General features: G+C 36.1%; 1 protein-coding gene across 1 annotated transcript in view; it reads left to right on the top strand.

Moving 5' to 3' along the window:
- LOC131432070 (uncharacterized) overlaps window positions 1-27,110 on the top strand; it is a 77,347-nt gene that overhangs the window by 28,855 nt on the left and 21,382 nt on the right. Inside the window, exons 2-9 of the mRNA XM_058598121.1 lie at window positions 5,089-5,436; window positions 12,237-12,365; window positions 12,426-12,763; window positions 12,833-12,932; window positions 19,978-20,002; window positions 20,515-20,659; window positions 20,742-20,887; window positions 20,949-21,069. Coding sequence (XP_058454104.1) covers window positions 5,089-5,436; window positions 12,237-12,365; window positions 12,426-12,763; window positions 12,833-12,932; window positions 19,978-20,002; window positions 20,515-20,659; window positions 20,742-20,887; window positions 20,949-21,069 — 1,352 coding nt within the window. The remainder of the gene's footprint in view (window positions 1-5,088; window positions 5,437-12,236; window positions 12,366-12,425; window positions 12,764-12,832; window positions 12,933-19,977; window positions 20,003-20,514; window positions 20,660-20,741; window positions 20,888-20,948; window positions 21,070-27,110) is intronic.

Here is a 27,110-nt window from a genome sequence, read left to right as displayed (position 1 = left end):
CAGTGACAATTTTTTCTGCCGTAATCAATTTATCAGCGATGATGTTATCAATTTCCTCACGAGAAAGATGTTCAGCACCCATCTTTCCACCGAAATCCTTAATTTCAGAAATTATTCTTTCATTCTCAATATCATCGATTTGTGTACCAGGCTCCAAAAAAAATGGAAGTAGTTTTTTCCAGCAATTTTTCAACGTTGTTGACTTAATTTGAACTAAAACTGATTGAATGGAATCAAAGCAATTCTTGAAATCAATTTTTTTCTACGAGTCATCCAGCCTTTTTTATTGCTCCGGTAGTGTACTGGGAGATTCAAAGGCTGCAAATTTTTTAAATCACGTGCATTAGCTACATTATGAGCACTCCAAATACCAAGCCTGAAAAAAGTTGGAGCGGTAACTTCGAGCTGTCATAGCTCAGCTGTTATTCAACGAATCTCAATAAATTTTACACCCTCGAATTTTGTGAAGTTCGTAATTTGATTAAAAAACTTTGTAGCAGACGATTGGTAAAGGAAAACCAATGAAAATTTGATTTTTCCCATTCCAGTTTTTTTTCACGCACCCAAAATTCCCTATCTGCTTGATTTCTACTGGATATAAAGTTAGCAACAACGTATTTATAGGAATCAATTATATATTCACGTCTCTAACACAACCAAATGAAACGAAAGAAAGAATCAAACCGAAAAATTTAGAAAACTATATAGAAACCGCATATTGCGAAACTTGAGAAATCCCATAAAAGTTATCATATTTATTGTCAAATTTGTCCGCGACTAGACAGCTATTAATTCCTACACAAGCATTGTAGAAGAAATCTCTACCGTCAACTAGTATAAATCACGAAACAAACAAATATAATTTTCCCAAAAAATACCTTTCTACTGTTCACATTATCCAATACTTTTTGATATCCCTAGCAATGTCCAGGAAGATACACCGCTCTTAAATTATCACACACAAGCTTTTTTCAATCTTCTAACCAGTTTGTAAACCCTCGAAAAAACGATCCTAATAAATCAAAATAAATCAAGATTACAGGAATTTCCAACCCAGAATTGCACACCAGCCTCACCAAGTGGGAAAATTTTTTACAACTGTTCACACTATTTAATCTGTTTTTACCTCCTCTACTTTCTTTCCGAAAACACCGCCAATCTATACCATCAGGTTTTAGAGATATCACAGAATAAATAAACATAATTCTGATAGTTTATATTTGTATTCAAGCACACTAGATACATCTGTTGGAGTAAGTCCAAGTTAATACTTTTGCTGTTCGGCAAACTTTGAATTCCCGCATTTTTCAAAATACAATAATTTGCGAGTTACTTGAAGCTCAAATCGTTTTGTCTGTGTTAAGCGAATGCATTTTTCAAAGCGCCCCCAGCGGAGCAGTTCTTAATTAATTGTCTGTCAAACTACACTAAATTGTTGGTCTAAGTATCTACAACAAGTTTGCCGAAGATTGTGTGGCTCTATCTGTCGACCGAAGCGAGATAACCGTTCACAGCCCCAATCAGTCGAAATCCCATATGCTCTGGGTCCCGTTTATCGCGGTTATCCGGCAATAACGAATCCGGCAACAACGAATACCGGCAAAACCGAATCCGCGTTGTACGAGACCCCACTGTAACGTCTTTTAATGTTACGCACTTGACCTTGTTGGGTATAACTTCAGGCGTGTTTCTGCTACGATGGTAATTTTTGCAACATAAATTCAAGCGTTATGTTTTGTATATGATGATTTCAACTAATGTCGCAAAAGATTTTAACTAATGTCGCAAAAGATGTGCATTTGAATAGCAAAACAGTGAAAAGCACAACGAACTTGTTTTAATCAGAATCATTAACAATTAAAATATTTTTTTTTTCGAAAAACGACGACGAATACTAAAATAACGTATTTATTGGCGATCATTGCTCCAGTTTTGATTTTGTGTTTCAGAATTTAAACACTTAAACGAACTGCATGAAAAAAGTCTCCTAAAAAGAAATTCTATGTCGAATTCTTGCAAATACCTTTTATGATTTCAAAACATCGTTTGCAAAATCATCTTATTTAAAATATTTAGGTGAATCAATACAGCTTGTGTTGTTATATCTATGAAACAAATTTTTCTGATTTTCGTTAGGCGGTGTTCCAAATTCATAATCGAATTTATTTTTTGGTTTACGTTAGCTCTAGGAATAGTAATCTAACAACAATGGTCACATCAAATATGTAAAAATACATTCAAACAAAATGTAAAGCTTGCTTCAGATAGAATTGGAACAAAGACAGTTGCCTGTATTTCAGTTATTTATTATTGAATTCAAGATCTTTTTTTATACAAATGTAAAATTATTCGTCACGGTTTCGAAGGAATTCTCGAATTTTTCGTGTCACACGGCTCATTAGGCGGCGCATACCTTCTTCGTCCATCGTTTTAGCTATCTTATTCCACCAGGTCGTCATCTGATTGATGTCTTTGACAACCTTTCCCTTTGCCTTGAGTCTCCTCTTCATGATTGCCCAGTATTTCTCAAGTGGGCGGAACTGGGGGCAGTTGGGTGGGTTAAGGTTTTTCGGAACAAACTGGACCCCTTTCTCTGCATACCATCCTTGAACGACTTTGCTGTAATGACAGCTTGCCAAATCTGGTCAAGACATTACGGGATGGTCGTGGGATCGAATGAACGGCAAAATTCGTTTTCGGAGACACTCTTTTTGGTATAGTTTCGATGTTATTGTCTTATTTTTAACGGAAACTTTCGTGTTTTTTGCCAAAGCTGCAAATGCCCTGCCAAATCATAAATTTTCTTGCAAATTTGTCGGCAAAAAACAAATTTAAATTTGGCTGGAACATCCCCCCGAGCCGTTTCCAAGTAAAATTTTTGACCTGGGATTTGCCCGAAGTCAGTCTTGACATAGGTTTCATCATCCATCAGAAGACACCCGTCGAACTTGGTCAGCACCTAGTCATATAGTTTCCGAGCACGAATTTTGACCACACTATTCTATTTTATGGTATGATTTGGCTGTTTGCTAGCTCGATACGACTTGATTCCTTCCCGGAGTCGAGTTCTCCTCACGGTACTATGGGCAGCACCGAATTTTCTGGCCAAATCACGGTCCGACAGATTAGGATTCCTCTTAATCGTCTTCAAAATCTTACCACGCAGTTTCCGGTCGACAGTTCCACTCCGACGATTTACGGTATTTCTGGGCAATTTCTGCTGTTTACCTAGCCTAGATGCAGACCACAATGGATTTTCCAAATAACTGTGCACAATTTTTTCCCTTCTTTCGGCTTCCATGTTGATTGTTTACAAAGTACAGTCGATTTGCGGAATGTCAAAAATCATACGTGAAGTTGACACGTGGGCGCCAAGAACTTCCAAATCCGTCCACCATGAGCGTCACAAGAACTTCCAAATCCGTCCACCAGGAGCGCCACAATATGAGCAAAAGTTTGTTCCAATTCTAAATGAAGCAAGCTTTATGATGTCAATTTTCGGTTCATTATCTTTTTGTTGTCAATTTTCTATCACGATTGTTAAATGAATATGCTTCAGAATCAAGTAAACATTCAAATTGATATCCGGGTAGAAAATTGGAGTTACGAGCTTTAAAAGTAACGCATTTTCGAACCATGATTAATTTTCATCGCAAAAGGGTTATTGCCCATGATTTCATGAGAAGTTTAAATTATTGGTTTCGTGATTTTCTAATCATGACCGCAGTAACGGATTTCTTTCCGTGTTGAATTGTCGCCGATTTAAATTAGAAGATAACGCTTTGGTACACTCTACCCTACAGAAATTTGATCAGTGCCCGATTGCATATGAGACAGCATAAGATTGAATTAGTAAATGCTTCTAATAGATTCGCAAAAAAATCAAATTCTTCAGTTCAATTTAAAAAGATACACCAGTTATCGATTCGCAAAAGTCAAACAAACAACATGCAATTGAAACTCTAAAGCATTACGATAATAAATGAACTCGATTCCATCAACCCAAAGAACTTCACCTCATTCTGCTGGTAGCAAAAAAATAAACACCACTGCACGCAAAAACAAATCTAGAACATAGCCAAAAAATCAAAAAATATGTCGAACGCCAAATCGCGTGCGTGACAACAACAATTACGACACACACCTTCCCTAGGTACTCATTCACCAACCCCCCCCCCCCCCCCACCGTGTAAGCCTGAATAACTGTATGCGATTTGCCTACATCCATCTCATTTTCCATCCCTATTTCTACAATACCGTCGAATGCGACGTGTTCAGAATTCGAGCCTCGCGTTGCCTAGTGGTGGCGAAGTCCTTATCTGGCACCCGGTCATTAAAACTGATCTACTTAGTATTGGTATCACTCCTACCAGCCCAACCAGCCGAACCAACCGTCGCTAGACTAGAAACAGTGTCAACAAAGTAAATCAATTTCATTCGTTTGCTACTTTCTTTCCTGCGAAGACATTGCCCTCTAGGCTGGCCACTACCATTGGTCGCCATCGGGTCGAATTGGAAAACCCGGCTGGAGGCCAATGAGGACGCAAGCTTTTACATTGGCTGGGGTTTTCCCAATCGACAGTCTCGAATCTGCAGTCCGGCGTACCGAACGTTCTGTTCAACGCAATTGAGCCGTCCCAGTTGCAGTTGGAAGCAGTCGTTTGATTCATTGTGCTCGTAGGATAAACGGTAGCTCTTTTTACTATTCTTAATCCTTAAAGCTCATGCATGGAAAACTTTAAACTAAATCATCACTTCGTGTGTTTGTGAGAGAAGTTATGCTCGAGTGAAGCTCTACGTTTTAGATTTTCTACCAGATAGCGAGTACGGCAAAATAATAGTCCATCAGGACGAAACTCAGTTACAGCACGAATCGAGAAGTTGAAATGAGAAATGTGAGCCAAATTAATCGCTTCCTGTCGCGAGTGGAAATTCTTGACACCCACCCACACACCCTTTCTCGTAACGTTTATTGGTGTTAATTTATGTTCTGCACATTCGCTATGCATGTCACTGCATCGTTTTACATGGGTGGGACTGCCAACCAGGGTGTTCAGTTATGTAAGCAAGTGATGACTTCCATTACAGGACTGGCGAGTGCGTTCTCAAGGTTTCTGTGCCATCGAGGAATCTCTTAAATCGTCCGACAATCTGGCCAAGGTTCAACCGTATCTGGAATCGTTACTGCGAACGTTACTCTCCTCGGAGCGGAATCCGGATGTCATCGAGGACAAGGTACGAATGATGGTCAATCTGGTGTCGCGCCTTCCGCTGGAGAACCTGGAAGACCGCATAAATCAGATTATGATCGGTCTGTGCCGACAGGGCGGTCCCGGCAGTAACACCGTCGCCAAGGCCTTGATGCAACGGTTACCGACGGCCGCGATTGTGCAACGATTGCTGTCCGATGATTTTCTGCATGCCAAAAGTTCGAAGGTAGGTTTTTTTCTTATAATTTCTTCATAGTAATTTGTTGATACAACTTGTTCATTAATTTAAACTGCAAACAGACCGATCCACAGTGTGGTGAATGGAGTCTTATCAGTCCCGAAATTATTCATTACTGCAATTGCAAATTGCTTCGGTCCGGAAAAATGTGCAATACTTCTGTTGTTGTGACGCGAATGTGCGAAGAGATCGCACCTTTTGCATCTTATCCTTTGAAGCAATGCAATGGACTAAACTGATGTCGTTTTCGTTTTTAAATTGCACTACACCGGTGCTGCACTTAAACCGTTCGTTTTTACCAATTGCACTACACCAGTGCTACACTTTTTCTGCACCGATACCACTGGAGTAGCACTCATCAAAAGTTTGGTGTAGCTCTGTGCAATGGAATCGTTTATTGTAGTCAATGGTTACTGTTTATGTTTTCGTCATTTTTGTTCGTTTATTCATGCAAATTAAAAACGAAAACGCCATGAGATGGCAAATCTCACTCTAGCTAATGGTTTTCCTATATGAGATGAAAAGGGAGCTAAGATGATTGCTGGTACCGTAACCCAATCGGTTGTACTACTTGTAAGGGCATATTCAGGAGTGTTCTAGTTCTAGTTGCATAATTTATGTCAGTTTTAAAATTTAAATCTAGAAATTATAACAAAATAAACTGGCAGCCCCAGCAGCGTTTTATCTGTGTTTCAAATATAAAAAAAATAGAACGGCAATGTATACCAGTTTTAAATTTGACAGTAGAACTGGTCGAATAAATAAAACTAAAACGGATTGCTGGGGATACGTCTGTTTCAGTTTCATTTACATTATAGACCACCCATATGAATCTTGCAGCTGCTGAATTTGCTCTAACGCTTGTGTAATTTTATATAATGAAGCTATAACCGACGACACTATCTATCACTCGTCCATCAAAACTGTGTCGTGAATTTTAGTACCCTTCAGTAACTCGTAATGTCAAAATGAGTTCGCTCAAAATTTTTCAGAAACTGGTTACTTGGACCGATGAACTGTTATCATTCGTTTATTAATTACCGTAACCTTGGTTACGTATTAGGTGCAATTAACAAATATCAACAAAACAAATCAACAAATCAAACAAACGAGTCGAAACATAAAAATACATGTAGGAATCAATACCGCTGCAAAACTAAATGTATAGTAATAAAATTCGTGAAATTCGGTACATCAAAGTCCGAGGTTGTTACTTATGTATTTAGCCTCGACTACACTAAATGTTGCCCGAAGGATTTCGCGTTTCCACAATGTTAGACAATTTTTATCCATTCAACCATTAACCATTAACCATTTTCAGAACATTCTGTCATTCAAGTGCTATTTGTTTTGTTTACAGTGAGTTGAAAATTTTACCACAGCCAAAAAATGGAATTGAATCGTTAACATTTTCGTGCAATGATTTATTACGATTTTCGTAATAGATTATCAAGAAGAGTGCTTCATTCAACTTAGTTCGACTTTTGGCAGTGTAGCACCATTCCTTGCGACTGTAAAACACTGGTATAACGATTTCAATCGTGGTCACAGTCACAGTCGATACTGTGAAAAAATCTGATAATAGAAGAACACCATGTGACGTACCGTGAAATGGAGGCAGCCTTGAACATTAGTGTAAAAAGCTTTTATGTTATTTTGCATGAACATTAGGCCGTGAAAAAAATTTGTTCTCGTTGAATCTCACATAATTTGACAATCGCTCAAAAAAGATTCGTGACAATTGGTGTAAAAAAATGCTGAAAAATATTCAATCGTGGAGCTTCAAATTTTGTGTATAACATCTACACAGGTGACGCAACATAGATTTACTCATATGAGCCCGAAGCTAAACTGCAGTCGACTGAATGAATGTTGCAAGAAGAACCAAATCCAACAAAAGTTGTTTGCGCTCGAAGCACTTAAAAGAAAATGGTGGCTTGTTTTTTGGGTATAAACGGACATATCGCCTTTCGTTGCTTCAGAGCAGGGGTTCCCAAATTATTTTGGGCCATGGACCCCTTTACTAAAATTAACTTAGGCCCATCAACAAATTCCTTTGAAAATTCAATTTCTTGCTTTTTAAATATTGATGTAAAATGACTGATTGACGTAAAATCATTCTTCACCACGATAATGTCTCAAACAACCAAATATTTGAGCACCCAAACCGTCGAATTGACGGGCCACCAGCCGAATAGTCCTGACTTGGCACCTAACGACTTCTATTTGTTTCCTTCCGTGAAGAATAAACTGCGTGGAGAGCGATTCTATACTCCTGAAGCAGCTGTTGAAGCGTTAAATGGCCATGTTTTAAGGGTACTTCAAGAAGAGTGAAAAAAATGTTATGAAAATTAGTTCAAGCGTATGCAAACAATAAAACCATTTCCGATAAAATATAATGCTTGTAGGCTAAATACATATGTAACAACCCTCGTACTAGTGCGTAATCTGAATTATATGAGAGGGATAAGAGGAAAACAATAAAAACGATTTTATTATGTTGCAGTTTTATAGTTTTTCTGCAATCTTCATACGCAAGCTAGGCTTACGCGAAGCTATAAAAATGAAACAGATCTAAGCAGTGTTGGTGATTGCCGAAAATTTGACAGAAGCTGCTTTATTGCTATCTACATATATTGTATACAACATTTTCAATCCGGTAGAAGATGCTACAAGAACTCGAGTCTCTCAATGCAATTTTGCTACATTTCTTCGTTCCACTTCATACTCTGAGTATTTCACGGCCCTTAAAAAAAATTTACAGTCTGATAATGATCGTTGCTGTGTGGAATTTCCCAAGAGAGAATCGCAAGTTGACAATTCTATCGCAATAATCTACTGCATATATATAGAATCGGATCGCAAAACACGAATAAGCGACCGTTTGTTGCTTCAGAGAGGATCCCCACAGCAGCGTGCTAACCTTTGATTCTCAGAAATGTCATCGAGAGAAATTCGCTCTCGCACTGGTGTCCATGCTATGTTAAATGAGCCATGCCGGTTTTTTTGTTGTTGCGATGATATCCGTCTCTCTTTGATGACACTGATTCAATCGTGTGAAGAGTTGCTGGTGAGCGTTGTTTGATACGATAAAAGCCATCCTTGGACCTAAGTATAATATGCATTACATTATTTAGACAGTATTTATTTCAAAAGTATGTCATACTTCATAATATATGTTATGGTGAATGCAATCGGAAGATCTTACCAAAGCTGGCCAGAATAATGACCCAAGTAACAATTTTTGTTACGCTAGCTTGTTTGTGACTAGTTTGCAACCAGATATTTGAGTGATTGTTACTAACATCTAACCACTTGCATGACTCAAAAAGCGCAGTTTCTACTAGTTTCTATGTCGGTTAAAAATAAGTTGTCGTTACGTTGTAATGCCATACTGAAAGAACTTATCTTTTCATAACTTGAAAATAACTTGTTTTCAAGTAAACTAGTTGAAATTTAGTCACAATCGACATTATAAACATTGAATGAATACAGAACACTTTTCTATCATCAATAAAAAAGCAGAAGAGTACTTTAAATCACAAACTTGATACAAGGTACAAATTTCACAACGATTTTGAAACTGTCGAGCGGAATTAAATTTTACTTAACTGTTTTTTATGCGCCTTCAATCAAAATCTGTTTATAAAGATATAAAAAATAAACAGCAAATTAACACTATGTTCATAATGCTCAAAATTATTCCAAGTAGAGTGATTTCTCATCATTTTAAATTCATATATCATGAGAACTATGATATTATCACAATCGATGTTCAATCCCTATATTATTTTCTTCGTGTTTATGACAGTGCATAGAACAAAAATGACTATTCTGCCTTTCACTATTTTCGGCAAAAAGTAGTTTTAAAACAAGTAATATCCTGGTTTTATTTATGTTTCATACACTTCTTGAGACTCCATATTGTGTTCACCATATTCAAGCCAACAAAGGTTGTTTTGTTTGCATTTTCGTTATCATAACGTTGGGAAAACCTACCGATAACTATCTGAATCAATGAAGAAATTATATGTTATAATCTTATAATATCTAAGTTATTACTACATCAATTCACAGTAACGATTTACATATACGCTTATGTATTTATAATGGTTTCGCAACGGAAAATAAACCTTTTTTCAACTAGTACCTAAAAGCATAGCTGTGATTAAAGATATGTTAGAATCAAGTAACGATAACTTACAAATGATAGTTAGTTCAATGTTTACGTTATAAAGAAACACTGCAGTCACCTTGTTTTAATCAGTATAACATAAAAACATGTTCGTGCTCTTGTTGCAACACAGTTGGGTTAAGTGATATCAAAACTAGTTTCGGGTTGCTACTATTGAAGTCAAATAAACTTATTTTCAACTAGTAGCTAGAAGCATTGTTGTGATTAAAGATATGTTTGGATTAAGTAACGATAGCTTATAAATTATATTTAATTCAATATGACACAAAGATGTTATTATTGGAAACCTAAATAACTATTTCGTAACTAGTTATGTTATGATGAAACATTGCTGTCACCATGTTTTAACCAGTAAAACATATTCGTGCTCTTGTTGCAACATAGTTTGGACTTTGTCGTATCAGAACTAGTTGCGGATTGCTACTTGGGGAATAGCTTTATCACAGTTTCCATACCGGTTACTTAGGACTAAATTTAAACCTTTAAGGGGCGGATAGGGTCTAACATTTCTCAAAAACCATTTTCTTTGTATTTTCTTATAGTTAAACATTTCAAAAATAATCTTTGAAATTTTAAAGCCTATCGGAAAACAACTCAGCAAGTTATGGGCCTTTATCTTTGTTTATCTCATGCTGCGAAGAAGTAAGAGCTTGGCGCACAGGCACAAGACTTCTGCTTCGATTGACTTAAAAACTTGACAAAACATTCTTGAAATGTTTTATTATAATAAATTATAAAATAAAAAGTACGATTTACTATTGCGCCATTTTTTCCAATTTTGCACACACTTCTACATACAAAAACCAGACCGCAACGTTTTCCTTTCCATAGTTTGTTGCTTTGGGAAGGTTTTACAGCAACAAAATGGCGGATTTTTTTTGTGAAAAATCGTAGTTTTCACTTTGAACATCATCAAAAATGTGGGATATTGAAAATCATAGCTTTTCGGAGATGTTCAAAGCAAATATAATTCGTTATTTAAGCCTGGCCAGAAATATTGCACATAATAAAACACTAAATGTTTCTGATTATTGACTTGCACTTAGTGCTTTGTATGACCTCTCTTCGCTCAAGCGACTGCAGCCATTACCGTTTCAACCTTCCGAGTACTTTGGATTTGCTGCGAAAGCGCTGAAAACCAGTGCTGTGTGTGTGAAGGCCAGTGCCGGACGATCGAAACGAGATTATGTCGTTATTGTGTAATAGACAATAGTGTTTTTTTCTTTGAAAGGTTTGATCGATCAAAGCCAGGTCTCAGCGGCCATTGTGATATCACTGTCCGAAGGTTCCCCGAAACAAACGGACACAGAAGATGTCGAAGTTTGTCGAAAATTTCTTAGTTTGGCAAACGATTTGTACTTGCAGAATGTGGAGTATACCTTTCGCCATCGCAAGCATCATGGATGGACAGGTGCATTTAAAAGGGTGCTACTAAGAGAGGCGTTTCAATCTTCTGAAGGTGACGGTTTGATGATCTTCTGGCCGGATTTGGTGTCATGCCCTACCACGGAGGACGTTCTAGAGCTTAACAGAAAAATACTAGCCCATAATAAAGTAATTAGGAAAGGAAAATATTTATATGCAAAAAATGTTGATTCTGAGGTCGTGCAGCCAAGGTTCGCGCATTCGGATACAAAGACGAAAACAATTAAATGATTGATGTCAAAACTTGTTTTAATTTCTTTTAACTCACTGTAAATTTGGTGATAATCGTAATAAAACTCGAATTTCGAGAATGAATTTAATATGTACCGTTTAAAATTCTAAACGATACACTGTTTACAAGTAAAACTGATCTATTTTCATCAAACTTCCGGATATCGATAGTCGCTCTGATGCTGAATGAAATAATGCTTTTTTTTAATAATTGCGTCATTTGAAGGTTACAGTCACTGCGGCGGGGCTGATGCAATCAAAAATTCAACAGAATCTATTCATTGCCAAATCGGGTGAAGATGCTTTATTTCATCGGATGAAAATATCAAAAAGCCCCAATAAGCTTCATGTTTCGAATCTCAAATGAACCGAATCGTTGAATTTGTTCCAATTTGTTGTTGCCGTTAATTGCAACTTTTTTGATGCGAACTGCTGTCTGTAGAACAAACTTGTTTCTACATGCAAAGACACCTTACTAGGCTCTACCGCCGGCTTGTATGTCAACCGTCTTGTTTAATAAAATTAGAGCAATCTTAAGAATGTTTTTTTAAGTTTGAGATGCTTGAGATGTCGTAAAAATTGGGTTGCCGATTATACCATATACCATTCGACTCAGTTCGTCGAGATCACAAAATGTCTGTGTGTGACAAATAACGCCACTCAACTTTCTCAGAGATAGCTGAATCGATTTTCACAAACTTAAATTCAAAAGATAAAAGATCTTATGGTATCTTGAACTTCATTAGGATCCGACTGCCGGTTCTGGAATTACAAGGAAATATGTGCAAATTTATGAAAAAAATGACACATATTAGCACCATCTAGAAACAAGAGTGATGAATCTGTATCGTTCTCAGACCTTCTATATTTTCATATGCTGATGAAACTTAAAACCTAATCTTAGTCACGAGATTAATGCATTATCTTATTGTTCTAGTTCCGTGAAAATGCATTGCAAATGGTTCTGTTTGCTCTAATGACATTTCCTAGCACGTACTTCGATATCAACACGCTAATATCGAGAGCCACCGAAGCGGCGATCGATCGAAAAAAACGAGTCCGACACGTGAGTAAAACCAGCCATCGTGCTATTGGGTCATCACTTTCACGACGATTGTTGTTACAGGGGGCGCTCGATGTGCTCGCAGTATTAGGACAAATCAGTTCCCCTAAACTAGTTTTAGACGTGGTATGTTCTACCGCAGCCCAGCGTCCGGATGGTAATCATCTGATAGCAGCGGTCAAGGCTCGCCTGGCCCGGAAACAACTCCCGTTCATCGGTCCCGATGGTAGTGTAGAGTATGCACTGAAAGTGCCCTCCTGTCGAAACAGCTCCGTAATCATGTTCGGTGCTGATGTCGATTGGATCGAATCCGGCAGCGGATCTGCATCACCGACATCGACACGGTTCAAGCACTATCCTAGCTTCCAGGTTGACGGTGGATTATACGACGAGTGTAGCAGGTACTACATGATTTCAAACTACTACAACTTCCGGGTAAAGGTTAACATTTGTTTTGGTTTTTTTTTCAGAAAACCAAGCTTCCAAGTGTTCGATGAGGTAAGCCAACCATCCGAAACACGCAAAGGTACCATCTCCGGCTGGTCATCCAAGATCCCCGTGAGCCAGACGGTGAGTAACTACGAACTGAATATAGTATTCCATACCTGAAGCAGTCATGCTACGATGATATCGTTATCGTGAATAATAATTGTAATGATATGCAGTACTTGATTATATGCTATTGGTTAAAGCTAATCCAATGTACGAAATTCGTTGTAATATTCAACGCAACCTATTTATTTTTTGACAGTATTATCGTTTTATGCATATTATTAACGATCTGGAATAGTTCCGTTTTTTCTACAATTTATTGTCGTTCAGTTGTATCGAAATTTGTGTGAACAACTTTATCTTATTTAACACTTCCAATATCTAGCCTAAAAAAAAGTTGGAACCCAAACTTTGAGCTATCATAGCTCAGTTGTTACTTGACCAATTTCGATAAATTTTACACCCTCGGATTTTGTGAAGTTTGTAGATTATTTTATGTATGTCATTATTGACGATCGCTTAGGAAAAACTGATGAAAATTTGATTTTTCCCCTTCCAAGTTTTTTTTCAAGCTCAAAATATGCCCTATCTGCATTTATGCGGCACCTGCATCGCGAATAGGATAATGAGAATTTCAACTTTACCGAGTCATAACTTTATTGTTAGTCAACCGATTTTCAATATTTGTTCACCATTGGAAAGGTACTACTTCCAGAAATAAAATTCACTGAATAAAAAAACGAATACTAGGGTTGTCTACCCTGAAATTATAATGAAAACTGTAGATAAATGACCTCAGAGAAAGTGAGACTTTTTACAATGATCGTAAATATCTCGAAACTCAAAGCGATGACCTATATATTTTTACACATCATTCGATTGCTAGTGATACCAGCTACTATTTTCACCCAACTACCATTCTTGCACTATTAAAAGAAAACCTAAAAAATCGATGAATTTCTAAATATATGTGAATTTTTCATTTTTTTTCACATGTTTGTTTATAACTCGAAAATTAAAGCGATGACATGATGATATTTTTCTACTCCAAAATCTTGGAATCATTACCAGAAACAATGTATTGATGAACGAAATTAAATATCCGTTCAAAGAATCTCAAAAAATTTGGTACAAATACAGAGAATTTTTAATATTGGAAAAAATTTGCAAAACAGAATCAAAACGAATCTTTCAAATTATATGACATATATTGTTTTATTATTTTAGTTAAAAATTTATTATGAACAAAATTTACAAAAAAAACTGAAACTTGGATTTCACTGACAGTCTAAAAAATTCTAGTTTAGATATATAAACTCTAAAAATAATTATATTTTTGTATTGCACAAAAGATTTAAACAATTTTTATGCAATACCCAAACGCAATTGATAACTACTAAAATTCTGATTTTGTTTTAGGTTTACCGTAGAATCTCAAAAAATAGGTAGACGATTGGAAATTTTAAAATTTACGAGTTTAATTGCATTGCACAGTGATCCGGATCCACAATTTAGGGGGACAAAAATATTTGTGGCTTAACCTTATACTTTAGAGCTATGATGTCTTCAAACCAAATGATCAGTGAAAAATAAGCCATATTTTGATGTACATGGTATTAGGGTGGCTCTTATTATGAAGGTGGTCCAAAAATTATTTGCGGATGTGTTGAGATAGAGGACTGCATCCTTCGGCAGAATTGAAGATAAACTTATATCGAGCAGCTTTTCTGAAGACACCATTGTGGTATCTCCAACGGTTTTAGTGTTACAGTCATTTTTGAAGAGCAACTTAGGGTGTTCCTAAAAAAACAAACATTTTACTGTAGCATTTTCATTTTTCACTTTTCGTATTATGTATTTTTGAACATTGTTAAAACCAATTTTTTGATGATGTCGCATTCTGAACCGAAGTTATGAGCAAAACTAATTCAAAAATTATTATTTTTAAACTGTTGTATCTAATATTGAGGCAAACGAAAAAAAATCCGTTTTTTGCATTTGACAGAAGATACTTTCGAACATGTTTATAAAAAAAGGCGGAGGAGATATTTTTTTTATATTTTAAACTGTGTTTAAACATTGGTTTTTTTTATTGAAAAATACTCTAATAACTACACTGTGAGACATTTATTAGCTTCATATGACAATAAGGTATTTTTGTCTTCAAGAGTGTTAAAACTAACTCAGGTGCATATTCGGGAAGATGAAGTTTACTCACGTTGGTTGTTAATCTATTTGATAATGTTACCTCCTCCAGATTCACCAAACGATTGCATTTTTCTATACCTGTGTATTGATTAATTTCGACTTTCTTACGCTTCCTCACCGAACGTCGAGATCATGAGTCATCTCGATTTTATTTTTGAAAAAAAATCGATTCTCTGGGACTTTTAATTTTAAGATTACCGAAATCGAGCGTCGAGATCTGATGTTATCTCGTTTCAGGTAATTCTAAGATATTTGATATAAAAAATAAATTCCGATTTCGATGATTTTTTTCCAAAAAAAAATTTTTTTATGACCTAGATCTTATCGTTTCGGCAAATTTTAAGATATTTGGAATTGAAAAAATTTTGTCGATTTCGGAAATTTCATGGAAACCGGTGATTTTTCAAAATGGAAAATTATCAAACTTTCACCATTATCTTTACGTTTCGTCTTAGACTCGTCAGTGCATAGCAGTTTATGTTGAACTGCTATGCCACCTGCAGTTCAACATGAACCGCCGAGGCTAAACCGAAACGTAAACATAATGAAATTGATTATGTACTCTAGCACAAACAAGGTTAATTCCTAAATAACTTCCAAGGCCGGCTGGCACCACTCATCCCCCTACCGCTTTACGCAATTAAAGATGATCCCAGAATATTGGCAGTGAAGGGTTTCATTCAGTAAAAAGCATTCAAACGGAGAGGTTGTTTTTCGAGACGAAAACAACTGTAAGCTGCAGGTAGATAACCTGTTGGTGCTAATCGCAAAGGCTGCTGCAAAGCCAATATTCGGGGCGATTCCAGTTTCAGAAGTACCTGGAATAGTGGAACTCACTTCACTGAGAAAGATGGCCTAACCGATCTGAGAACTGTTTCATTCTGTACGTTACACTAGTTCATGCACTAGCCTTTATGTTTTTAAAAAATCAAACAAAATTGCTTGAAGAATGCCATTCATTTTTTACATAAGAATAAGAGAGATACGAGAATGGCATCATTACACCACTAGGTGGATAAAAACAGGTTCTACTTAATTTCGTGAGATTTTTTGTGCTAAATTCGTAATCCTACTTTTTCTGAATTGTAAAACAAGTATATGATAGATTTTCGAGTGAAATTTACAAATAGAAAATTCAAATAATTTTCGCAATCTGTACATTCCGGAATAATTCTAAGTTTGTGAAAAATAAATTATAATATTCTGTCGATTATAATTGATGTTGTTTAGGATAGCTGAAAATTTAAGATTTATGATTTTAAAATTTTGAAATTTCCGATCTTCTACCGTTTTTTTCTAGGATTCTACGGAAAACCTAAAACAAAATTAGAATTGTAGTAGTTATCAATTGCGTTGTGGGGGGTTGTGCATAAAAATTGTTTAAATCTTTTGTCAAATACAAAAATATAATTATTTTTAGAGTTTAGGTATATTTACCAAAATTTTTAAGATTGTCAGTGAAATCCAAGTTTCAGTTTTTTTGTTGTAAATTTTGTTCAAAATAAATTTTCAACTAAAATAATAAAAAATATATGTCATATAATTTAAAAGTTTCGTTTTGATTTTGTTTTGCAAAATTTTTCCAATAATTTAAATTCTCTGTTTTTGTACCAAATTTCTTGAGATTCTTTGAACGGATATTTAATTTTGTTCATCAATACATTGTTTCTGGTAATGATTCCAATATTTTGGAGTAGAAAAATGTCATCATGTCATCGCTTTAATTTTTGAGTTATAAACAAACATGTGAACAAAAATGAAAAATTCATATATACTTATAAGTTCATCGATTTTTTTAGGTTTTCTTTTAACAGTGCAAGAATGGTAGTTGGGCGAAAATTGTAGCTGGTATCACTAGCAATCGAATGATGTGTAAAAATATATAGGTCATCGCTTTGAAATTCGAGATATTTACGATAATTGTAAATAGTCTCACTTTTTCTGAGGTCATCTATCTACAGTTTTCATTATAACTTTGGGTAGACAACCCTATTACACGTTTTTGTAGTGCATTTTATTTCTGGAAGTAGTACCAAATACAAATAATAATACCCCTAGGTCCCATACAAAACGATCGTCATTGTTTGGTTCACGAGATGATCAATTTACCTTGGCCCATTTATCTACTCTAGAGTGCCTATAACCATATATTATATAATATATAATATATTATATAATATATTATATTATATTATATTATAGTCACTCTAATCTACTCCATTCTGACAAGGAAGACTTGACGAAACTGGCAACTTTTCTGAATGTAACTATGGTTATTTTAGTGTTGTTATTTATTTTTATTGTTTACAAATCTGACAGAAACCATTTTTGAATATTAAAATATAATTGTAGTGAAAAAGATAGTATTCAATTATTTGTAAACTGAGGTACTTATAAATCTATTCTTTATGCAAATATATGTATTTATCGGAAGTATTGCATCTTACAGATACTGGCTAAGACCGAAAACCGAACTGTATGTATCGGACAGAAGGACAATGTTCTGTTCTGAGCAAAGAGATAATCAACTTAGCGATCTTAGCTGGGATTTAGATACACAAACATTGCACCGACATGTATGAGCTTTACATGCCCTGTAATAAATATTGAGCAGTCTTGGAGAAACATATCTGTCATTATGGACTATAACATTGAAACATATTGGCAGCCAGCTTGAGTTCAAATCTATCGCTCCAGATTTACATCAAAAACTAAAATTTTTATTGTCAAATTATCGATTAAACTATCTTTCAAATGTATTTTTGTTGTTTTCGAAAAAAGTGCAACCGTTCATAATAATGTGTATTATTTTTGTGGACCGAATTCCGATGATGAAATCCGATACCTGGAAAGAGCCTTGAGTCGATGAGCTGAATGAAAATCTACCACGTTTTCAAAGAAATAGGCGTCGAATGTCACTAAATGGATAGATTTAAAAAGATAGTTTTACGGAATGATTTTCAGCGTCCCATTTTTTTTATTAACTGAATGATGGAATGGTTAAGTATAAAGTGTTTTTCAGTAATAAAGTAATATTTAGGCTGTTCAATGTCTTGGTGCATTTTTTGGTTTTAGAGATTTTCGTTTATCTCAGGACGGTTGACGATCGTTCCAGGATAAGAATTTCGGTTTGATGGAATTCTGGTTAATGCCCTAGATAATAAGATCATCGTAACAACCACAAACCATCGTATTTATGATTTTAATTCTGTTGTACCTGTAAGCGGAGCTTGTCGTAGGGAGGGAACTATTTGGTAGTAATTTCTTTAGATAGAGAGAAAACGTCGACAAGTTTAAAATTCAGATATAACAATCGACAACTCTCATTGTGTAACCTAAAAACGGTTTCAAACGAGACTACGATGAGTTCTAAGCGGATTTCATGAGCAGCACTTCTTCGTCTGACTGTCTCGATGATTCAACCATTTTCTGTTATGAAGATAAATTAGACAGCGCTGAAAACACAGAAAGTTATACTTTATCAGCAAAGTAATTTTTGCTACTAGAATACAAAATCCTTTTTAATTAATTTCACAAAAACATGCCTTGTTCGTAACAGCATTTTTTTTCTTATTCAACCGAAAAAAATAATAAACAGTATCTATGCAGGGTTGCCACATATAAATCTGCATTTTTCAGAAGAAAAATCTGTACATCTGTATCAGGAGATCAAAAACCTGTATTGAAAATCTGTATGTGGAATGTGGTAAGAAATCGAAGCAGAACGGAATGAAAAAGTCTTTCTTGGTTTGAATTTTTTTATGTTGTAGTTGGAAAATTGCGGGAAGTTATTTTTGAGGTTGAGCCTTTCGAAATGATGAAGTCAGCATAGAAAAATCCTTATTAGCAGATAGGACATCTGTGTTTACTGTTCTTGGTGTTCTTATTTATGTAAGTTTTACCCTCTTTTAAGAATTAACACAAAATCAAGATAATGGCTTTACCTCGAGAAACAACAGTACCATGATTCAATATGTTTTAACTCGATCATTATTCAATTTTTAATCCACACTCTCATAAATCTGTAGAAATCTGTATTTCTTGCCAAAAATCTGAAATCTGTATATACAGAATCTTGATCACAAATTTATCTGAAAAATCTGTAAAATACAGATTAATCTGTATATGTGGCAACCCTGTATCTATGGTGAATTGAATCGTACCCTTCAGCATTGCCAGTTTTACAGAAAACTCTCTAAAATACACTGTCACTCTTACAGTGTACCTCGACACATAGCGCAAAATGTGTCCTCGAAAATTTGTCGGAGTATTCCGTATTATAATTTGTATTTGGTAGTACCTTTCCAATGGTTGACTAACAACAAAGTTATGACTCGGTAAAGTTGAAATTCTCATTATCCTATTCGCGATGCAGGTGCCGCATGAATGCAGATAGGGTATATTTTGAGCTTAAAAAGAACCTGAAACGGGAAAAATCAAATTTTCATTGGTTTTTCTTTACCAATCATCTCCTACAAAGTTTTTGAATCAATCTACGAACTTCACAAAATTCGAGGGCTATGACAGCTCGAAGTTACCGTTCCAACTTGTTTTCAGGCTTGGTATTTGGAGTGTTATTGGGTGAAAATTGGGATACGAAATTCTATTCTTAGAAAAACAACAATACTTTTTATTGGAAACTAGGTAGCAGATATTTTTTTCAATGGATGAGTTTTGAATTAGTAGACATGTGTACAGGAACAATGACTGCTTTTTGTCATGTTGTCCTCAGTCTATCAAACTGATATGTTATCAAAGCACAAAGTTAGCCTTTAAATTAGTCGAAAGATCACACATTATAGGAAAGGATATTTTTGGTTTTCATTGAATGTTTCGTTGCAAAACCCTATACAAGTCATAATTCAAGACATATCTAAACATACATTCAATTTCATTACTATGCTGCGTGCTATAGGATAATAACATCGCAGGCAATAATGGTGAGTTCCGAAATATCGTTTATGCTACAGCAAATGCACTTCTCACTTTAAAAACACCGGTCTAACGGACTGCCGACACAATTCCATCCCATAAAGTCAAACCAATGTGCACGTATGCCTACAACACCTGACAACCTCTGGGGCGAGAGTTATAGGTTCAAAATAGTGCCGATATAAGGCATAGCCACACTTTCACGAAACCGATTCCAACTGCGAAGGCACGAAATTCCACCACTTTCGTAATCATACATAATATACCTACTTGACATACATTCCTACATCGTCACAACAAAGCCGAGTAGGTAAATATGTCATCGTCATCCACCAGCGAAAATATGCTAATTTGGATAAAACACTTTCCAGAACAATTCACTCCACTTATTTGCTGTTCGCCCTTTTTCAGAAAACATAATGCATATCCTAATGATTCCCCACCTCCTCCTCCTCTATTTCCGACCGCCTGGCCAACCCCCGACGAATGACGATAATGACTACTACACAACCGGCATCAGGATCGAGACCTTTCTTTGGAAACTTACAATCGCGGTCATATCCGGAGCTGTCCGAACACCAACAGCCGCAAAGCCGAAAGGGCGGGAAATCGCAAGCAAACGGCACCGGTGCTAGCCGGCATTCCAAGCAACCGACAATTTCAAGGTAACCACCGACAGCAGAACAACGTGTTTTAAACGGTTGGCAATGTTCGACCTTCAATTGCTAAAACAAAAATCGGTTGCAGGTTCCCCGAGATGGACCACCTAAAGCAGACCGGAAGAAACGTATCGAATGGGAAAAATTCCAACCCTTATGAGATGAAAACGGTTCGCCCAATGCGCAGTAGGCTGTGCTCGAGAATGAGTGATGGCTTTATGAGTGATACGATCGGTAAGCAATTCGAGTTAAGAATTGATTAAATGCATAAAAATTGACATAATTTTTCTTTTAGCTAACGCCAATAGAGTCCTGCAGAGTAATTCTCGTCCAGCAACGGATCCGGCCATCGACAATGGAGCGATAAGGCAGTCACGGAATGGAATGAGATTTTATAATCCCAATTTAATGAACAGGTGAGTTCCCGTTGGTGTATTTAATCTACTGGACCTGATTTCGGTCAGGATTCTTTATGTGGTCAACAAATTTTACCGAAAATGAACCGGAAATTTGTGTGAATGAAAGTGAGAGTACGCGGTACTGTCATTTACACTTAAAGTCTCTTTATTTTGTATGCGTCTAACAGGAATGCTCATATCCATTCGACGGCCGGATGATTCGAGTCGCGAATTTATTCGCTTGTCAACTTCTAGGAATCTGATCCAAACCATTAATATTGACTTACTGTTTGTATTTTGGATGTTACGCAAACTGCTTCAATTCTTAAATATCAACAAGTTTACAGAATGTCTTATCCGATTGTTCCGCTTGAGTGCTTGAGAAAAAAAAAACAGTTCATTCACCATGAATTGACAACGCTACGGAATAGTCGATCAGGTGCAAATTGCTTACCGAACTGAATATTGAATAATAATCGAGGCTCGTAAATCGAATCATGACGTTTACGTGATTTGAAACATTCAACCTAAAAAAGCTTTCCTGGTGTATATTGTTAGATTGGGGTAAATGGAGTAAAACAATCAAAATCGTCTTCCTCACTCTAGAAAGTTACTATGGAACGAACATCAAATCTTCCCTTATAATGTATAATGGATATTTCAGGAAAGAATATAATGCAAACACGCATAAAAAGAATGTTCTAAATCACTTTCGGTTTTTCGATATTCGTTACAAACCAAAACCATATGGGTATTTTTGGAACGGATTAAATGAGTGAAGTTTGGAAGATTTGTTAATTAATTTGGGTTTGATGAGTAGATGTCGAAATACGATGGTTGAAGTCGTTTCAAAAATCAAATTCAAAATTCAGTCAAAGCTCAAAAACTTCACTTGCAAAGTTAGAAAAATTTTCTCAAACGTTTGGTCCTTGTGATCAGCATGATTTTAATCCAAAGTCAAAGTCTTGGCATTACATTCCTTTTGTGGAATTTGGCCTTTCTGTTTCAACAGACTTCGCAGTCGATTCTTAGTGTACAGAATAATTGCATGGCTAGTACTATGGATCCTACTGACACTGAGAACCCTTCCAGGTCGGTGCTCGAACATACGACAACTGGCTTGTAAGACCAGCATCCTTTGCATTGAACCGCCAACACGGGATTCAATCCACCTGATGCTTTTTATGAGAAATATATGGAAGTTTGTATTCCAAGTCTTTCGACCATTACTTACGGTGCTTTAGGAAGCGAAAAACGAGAGTCGATACACCAAAGAGAATTTGTAGGATCATTCACTACCAGGGTTTACGAATATTAATAGTTTTGAGCCAACTTTAGAAGATTTATTAAGTCTTTTGCATCGTCACTTTAGATGACAATTTGTAATATTGTACATTCGGAATCAGAAGTTAAAATCAGTGCCAACCCTGGGATTCTTAGATCATTCGTTTGAACAACCAAAGTAAGTCCTTTTTGGAAGTTTTACACGGTTGTTTCCAGTAATTCCGAAATAGGAAACCGGGAACCAGTTGAACCGAAGTCAGCTTGTTCATATACAGATAAGACTCGACGGAAACAATATCAAAGAACATCTAATATGAAAAATGCGCTGCTCAAAAAAAACAAAATAAAAAGATCCCTCGACTTTGAACTGAGGAACTAACGTTCTCGAAAAAAGAACTATAGCTCGTTCATTCTTTCAAATGAACTAGTTTTTTTTAACCGTTCGCGAACGAATTGCCCATCTCTACTATGGAACGATGCGAAATTTTGGAACGAATGCTTCAATATCCGTGTTATCTTTTGAACCAATACGTTGAGTAGGGATAGCAGACAGCTATCTAAAATATAAAAATGGAACTTATTCTGATTTCCCAGAGACGATTTTTACAATTTTCAATCATGTAGTAGTATACTGTCCCATATTGAAAATAGACAAGGTGAGAAAAGACTTTTTCCGCTACTAAAATGATTGATTCGTGATACTATTGAATCACATACTTGAATTACACTATGAATTAACCCGGCGAACGACCGTAACTAGGTTAACGCCGGGTATAAATAAACAACATAATAAAAACCTGTTTTAATCCACCTAGTGGTGTAACGATGCCTTTCTCATATCAATCATACTATCATATATAAAACTGTGGTATTCTTCAAAATAATTTTCTTCGATTCTTAAAAGAATAACCGAAACCGGTTTGTTTGACCGTCTACTGATAAAAACTATCAATTGGAAAATATTTGAGGTCGATTTAGAATTTTTTTAAGGTTTTTCCCCATTTTCAGTGATGGTATACAATTTTTAACCCACTTTACCCTATATTTCCGGATCCGGAAGTCGGATCCGCATGAAGTTCAGGAATTACGTATATGATCACAGGACCTTTCATTTGAAACTAAGTTTGTGAAAATCGATCGCGCCATCTATGAGAAAAGTTAGAACACATATTTTCTTTTTTTTTGCACATTTTACCCCATAACTCCCGAACCGGAAGTCAGATCCAAATAATATTCAGGAATTTTTTATGGGTCAACAAGACCTTTTATTTGAATCTAAGTTTGGGGAAATCGGCTCAGCCATCTCCGAGAAAAGTTAGTGCAAAAAAACTTTACATACATACATACGCACATACACACACACAGACATTTTGCGTACACGACGAACTGAGTCGAATGGTATATAACAATTTGCCCTCCGGGCCTCGGTTCAAAAGTCGGTTTTCACAGTGATTGCATAACCTTTCTATATGAGAAAGGCAAAATTAATACATTATAAACTTTCCATCTGGAATGAAATATTACATTTTTGTCATTCGTTTATATAAAATCTTTTACGCAACAAGATGGAATCCATATGCGAGTACTTTTGTTAACGAAGGAAAAGATACTCGCATAACGGTCCCATCTTAGCTTGCTATGCTTCTCTCGCACGTGCAAAATTTCATGTTTGATTTTCCATTCGTGTGAAACTTTGAAACGTTCGATATAATTAAGTTTGTAATATCATGTCAGGTCTTGATGAAATTACATTGTATGGTGTAATTTGATTTAGTTGATTTTTCATATTTAAATGATTTATTTGGAACGGTTCAAGATTTATAGATTATACGGAACCGGAATTTCAACCAAAGTTTTATTAGTGGATCTCGTTGAAACCCCATTTTTTGCTGGAGATGTGTTCTCATTTCTATCCAGTAAGTATTTAGGAACAGATGATCTGCTCGCATCTTTGATCGTTTCGTCATCGCCCCGCCCGGCAGTGCTGGGCCTAGAAGCAGTTGCCGGACTTACAAAAAATCTGCCTGGTCGTAGTACGATCGATGACTTTCAAAGCTACATTTCGTTTCAACGAGTTACGCTTAACTATCGATCAGTACCCAACGGAAAACGTTAGATAATGAGTTGGGATAGAAAAGAATGAAAAAGATTCCTTGGACTAGAACTTTTTAACCTACTTCTGGACTTTCTGAAACTGTTCTATCAATATTACTAAGATTGAAAAAAATACGGTATTCAGAATTTTGATCGTTCATTCCATTTTTCTTTTTGGTTCAGTAATTACAGGGTTAGGAGTGTCAAAACTTTTAAACCATCATATGAAACATACATGCGCTGCTACGGAAGATGAAAATACTACATCGCCTCTATGAACGAAGCACACCGCGTGTTCTACTTGATAAATAATCTCAAATAATCTAACTAGGATTTCTCGGAAATAGTTGACCCGATTTTGACAAACTTAACTTTAAATAAATGGTCTTGCGGTCCCATAGTAAATTCCTGAATTTTATCTGGATCGAACTTCCAGTTCCGTAATTATAGCGTAAAGTTCTAAACTATCCAAGAAACTACTTTAATCGGTAGCCATTATCAGTAGACAACCAAACAAATTCCGGCTTTCCTGAATCCCGGTTCCGATTCCGTAAGCACCAGAAGTAGTGGTCATATATTCCAAAATAGATCTCACTCACTTTTCTCAGTGATGGCTTAACCAATTTTCACAAAATCAGGTTCAAATGAGAGGTTTTGTGGTGCCATATAGGATTCCTGAATTTCATCCGGATCTGACATCCGGACATTTATTCTACTACGCGAATTGCTTCCCACGTTACAAATTTTGACTGATTCCGTAATACTTTCCATTTAAACATGCTTTAGAACGAAATATTCTTGGTAGGGTGCTTACCTGGGAGATCGAATACAATTGTGTCAGACTAACACATTGATTCTTGAAAATCTTGTCAGAGATCATTTGTTAAAACAACGCTTTTAGGAAAAAAAGTTTTCGTGTGTGAAGGCTCTTTTAAAAATTTCCATCCTAAAGAAATTCAAATGATTGCATTGCCATTGTAAGTGGACTTCTTTTTTGAATTTTGTGTACAAATACACAAGTAGCATCGTTCCCTTCATTGAACTCCATGACTCCCCGACGAATGGTCAAATTTTTAAAACAGGGATGGAAATAAACAACTATAACTGTAGCTATAACTCATGATTGTCTCGAAATTATGAAAAATTCTTTTATTCCAAGCACTACTACTATTGAAGTTCAAAATAAACTACGAATCACCTGATGAAATGTTAAGAATTAATCAGGCATCATGTTAGAATTAATCAGGCATCATGTTAGAATTAATTTTGAAATTCTCACTCTTCCTATTTTTTGTACAAATCTGACCGGAATTAAAAGGTTCACTTTTATTTGTCCACTTTTTCTCTTATTTGTTTCAAACTTTTCGATTGGTTTGGTTTTGGATTTTATCTATCTAGTAATGATTTATTGAAAATTTTTCCCAATAATCTGTATAAGGAGTGTATCGAAAATAAGCTATCCACAAATTTTTATTTCAAACTATGATAAAAAACGATATTTTACTCAAACTAAAAATTGATACTTTATTGTACGAGTTTAAACTTGAGCATAACGAACGCTCTCTATCAAGTTCCGGACAAGTGATGCATCGCATTTTTTGGACGCTTGAGTTCAAATTTTTTGAACTCCTGCATGTTCCCAGCTGCCTTACCAGTCTTCTGGAAGACACTCTTCACGATTGCCCAGTTACGTTCGATGGGTCGAAGCTGATTTGGTGGATTGATATTTTTCTCATCGGAATTTATACCCTTTTCCGCAAGCCAATTCAGAGTGGTTTTGGCCGGTTTTGGTTAGTGAGCCGACGCTAAATCCGGCCTAAACAATAGAGGTGTACTATGCTTCTTATATAAAGGCAACAATCTCTTCTGGATAGAAAGATTTCTGCGTTTATAGTTTCGGTAGTGTAAAAAATGCTTGACTTCAATCCACAGGAACATATTGCTTGCCATACCTTTCGAGCAATTTTCTCCATTGGAATTGACCTGTCCGCATCGCTCACATCCTCCCCAACGACGACAGTAACGTAATGTGGACCTGGAAGGGTTTTTGAGTCTTTACATAAGTCCAGGCCCGTGCGCAGGGGGGGGTTTTGGGGGTTTTAACCCCCCCCCCATGAAGAATTTTTTTTAAATTAAGTTTCATGAACAATGGAGTACTTATTATATTAAAGTGCAAATAACTTGACAATTCATACTACGTTTTCAGAATTTTTTTACAGTTTCAATATTGTGGATGACGCAACTTTCTTTTTCAAATTTTAGCGCCTTTCCCACTTTCTGTCAAGTGTTACTGGAAATGCAGTCATCGATGTTACGCATTTGTATAGTGCGTGCCCGAAGTACCGACTACCACCGCTCTCAATAACGCGCATCTTTTCTCTAGAGTAAAGCCCAATACTCACATACAGGGGAACTATTTCTTTTATCGTTTTCGCTAAAAAATGTTCGACAAAATTGACCCCAACCCCCCCCCCCCCCCCACCCTTCCCCCCTTTTAATGATTTCTGCGCACGAGCCTGTCAGAATTAGTTTTACATTGTCAATATAGTGGATGAGGCACCTTTTCGCCTTTTGGACACCCACCTCTCCCCTTGAACCACCCCCCCCCCCCCCCCCCATTGATGATTCCTGCGCACGGGCCTGCATAAGTCTCATCGTCCATCAAAACGCATGCATCCCGA

Source organism: Malaya genurostris, chromosome 2, assembly GCF_030247185.1.
Source record: "Malaya genurostris strain Urasoe2022 chromosome 2, Malgen_1.1, whole genome shotgun sequence".
NCBI classification, from domain to species: Eukaryota; Metazoa; Arthropoda; class Insecta; order Diptera; family Culicidae; genus Malaya; species Malaya genurostris.
This window is presented reverse-complemented; position numbering and strand designations above follow the sequence as displayed.